This window comes from Aplysia californica, unplaced genomic scaffold, assembly GCF_000002075.1.
Source record: "Aplysia californica isolate F4 #8 unplaced genomic scaffold, AplCal3.0 scaffold00051, whole genome shotgun sequence".
Taxonomy (NCBI): Eukaryota; Metazoa; Mollusca; class Gastropoda; order Aplysiida; family Aplysiidae; genus Aplysia; species Aplysia californica.
The window spans coordinates 907,805-910,204 of record NW_004797321.1 but is presented as its reverse complement, the minus strand read 5'-3'; the positions used below and the strand labels follow the sequence as shown (position 1 = coordinate 910,204).

At 41.3% G+C, this 2,400-nt stretch overlaps 1 protein-coding gene across 1 annotated transcript in view; it reads left to right on the top strand.

Annotated features, from left to right (window-relative positions):
• Positions 1–2,400, top strand: part of LOC101855705 (sodium-dependent multivitamin transporter) — a gene marked incomplete at both ends in the record, with an annotated part of 24,147 nt that extends 21,747 nt beyond the window's left edge. The window contains 1 exon segment of the mRNA XM_013079424.1: positions 2,258–2,400. Coding sequence (XP_012934878.1) covers positions 2,258–2,350 — 93 coding nt within the window.

Genomic DNA, 2,400 nt, shown 5'->3' with positions numbered 1-2,400 from the left:
GAGAGGCTGAGGAAGCTAAAAATGCCTACAACTCAAATTCCATGATTTTGAGCCGAATTTTGATTTTGGGGGCGTAGCCCCCCCCCCTCCCATGTCAAGGGTGGAAATGGTCCATCAGCTAGGACCTGTAGAGAATCAGAACTAAAATTTCCTAGACAAAATGACAACCTCAGGTCAAACACACACCGTTTGCACCTCTCTAAACGTCACCAGGGTGCAGAATTCAGTCGATGAGCCTCATGAGACGTCTGTCCGTAGACGATGTCTACAGCAATGACCTTCCTACATCTCAACGATCCGCATTTTCAAGGCATATCTTCATCTACGGCCGTGCCATTTTCCCCGTAAGAGAAGCTATCAGAGGATAGCAATGTGTTCATGATTCCTCGATCGTTAACATCCTCTATGCCATTTGGTTCCTTGGCAAAGCCTATATTCACCTTTCAGGTTATATCTACTTTTACTTTTTCTTACTTTTACTTTTTTATCCTCTATTGCCGTTAAGCGTCGATGGAAGATGCAGTTTTCTATGGTAGGCCAGCTCTGCAGCTCTTTCAGTTGTGATATTATGTTTTCTCAGGGTTTCCTTGACACCCTCGTTCCACCTTTTGCGTAGCCTTTCTTTTCCTTTATAGCCTGAATGCTTGGTGTTGTAGGCTCTCAAAGCTGGTTGGCCAGCTGACATACGTAACAGGTGGCAAAACCATTTTATTCTCCGTCTTTCTATGTAATGCAGGCTGGACTCGATGCCGATAGCTGCTCTTGCTTCTTCATTTCTCTGCCTGTCTCGTCTTGGGATGTTAAGGGTTTTGCGGAGACATTTTCATTTCGCTTGGGGTGATTTTGCTTTCATGGGTTTTACTTAATGCCCAGGTCTGGCACTGGTAGCATAATATTGGTATGAATATTGGAGTGATAAGCTGTCTCTTTGTGTCCATGGAGATCTTTGGATGAGATAGGAGGGGTCCCAGCTGGTAGGTGACAGCGTTGGCTTTTTGGGTTCGCATTTCTATTTCTCTGTCTATGGACCCGATTTTAGAAAGACTACTGCCAAGATATTTAAACTCCTTCACCTATTTCAGTTGTTTGCTATTGACATGGATGTTCAGTGGACTACGGTTTCGGCTCACTTACATAACTTCTGTTTTTGATGTGCTTATTTTCATGTTACATTTTTCACAGCTGTTGTTCAGTTTGGTAATGTGATTTTGGAGGCTTTGTTGGGTTGGGTGAATAAGACATTGGTCGTCTGCGAATAGAAGTTCATTTAGGCTTTCTTGGCTTTGGCTTGCGTCTTGTGGTATTCTGTCCATATATATTATAAATAGGAGGGGAGATAGAACACATCCCTGTCGTCACCAGATCTTACTTTGAACCAGTCTGTATCACCTTCTTTCGTTCTTACTGAGCTTTTGCTGTTGGTGCATAGAGCTCTGACATTATCTAACATTTGTCCTCTGAAGCCATACTTTTCGAGTGTCTTCCAGGTTATATCAACTCCACAAATGCTTTCAACTTGGGCAACCTCACCCCCTCCTATTGTCTCTAGAAACAGCTCCATACTGCAAGGTGTGCAGTGTGCGTGGCTTTGAGTACACATGATTGAGTAGATCCTTGTGTTTGCCCACCACTGAACAGTGCGAACGACCTGTTCAAATGTGTCGAGTTCAAAGGAGGACATATAGACCATTGGTTCTTGGAATTCCAGAATTAAAAAAAAAAACAAAACAACTCTATAGGAGAAAAGAAATATTGTTTAAGAGTTATAGGGATGGAAAGATTAGATTTTTAAAATAAAAAGAAAGAAACAAATTCAAACCAATCATTTCGTGACTTTCCTTACAAGATCTTTTAAATTGGCGCATTTTGCATTTATAGGTGGTTTTTATAAAAGCCATTTTCGTTTTCAAAAATAAGTTTATTCTTTGTAATTTTTATGTTAAACAAATTCCTTTTAAATGAATGATATCTGTTCCAAATACAACATACTAGTGCAAATTTTGTGCGAGATTTCTAGAAAAAAAGTTGTACAGTTTTATTTTTTTGATCACTCAGTATATAACATATTTAAATAAGCGGTGGAATCTGGTCAAACGACCACCTGTTCCAGTCAATCACTACTGCAAACGACTACTTCTCACTCCACCCCCCACCCACTCTCACCCCTTTGCGTTTTTTTTTGGGTATACTTCGCACATACATGATATTCTTTTCCTGGGAAAAACCCCAACCTGTTCTGTCTTTTTCTGGTTTCCAGGAATCTACTTTTGACCTGGAGAAATCGCCACAGCACAACAAAGCTTTCCACGCGTCGGCTGGTACTTATGGGACTGCAAATAGCCACATTTGATGTGTGACAGAACACGTCAGGTTGGGTGAGGATGGGGATTTGGGGGGGAG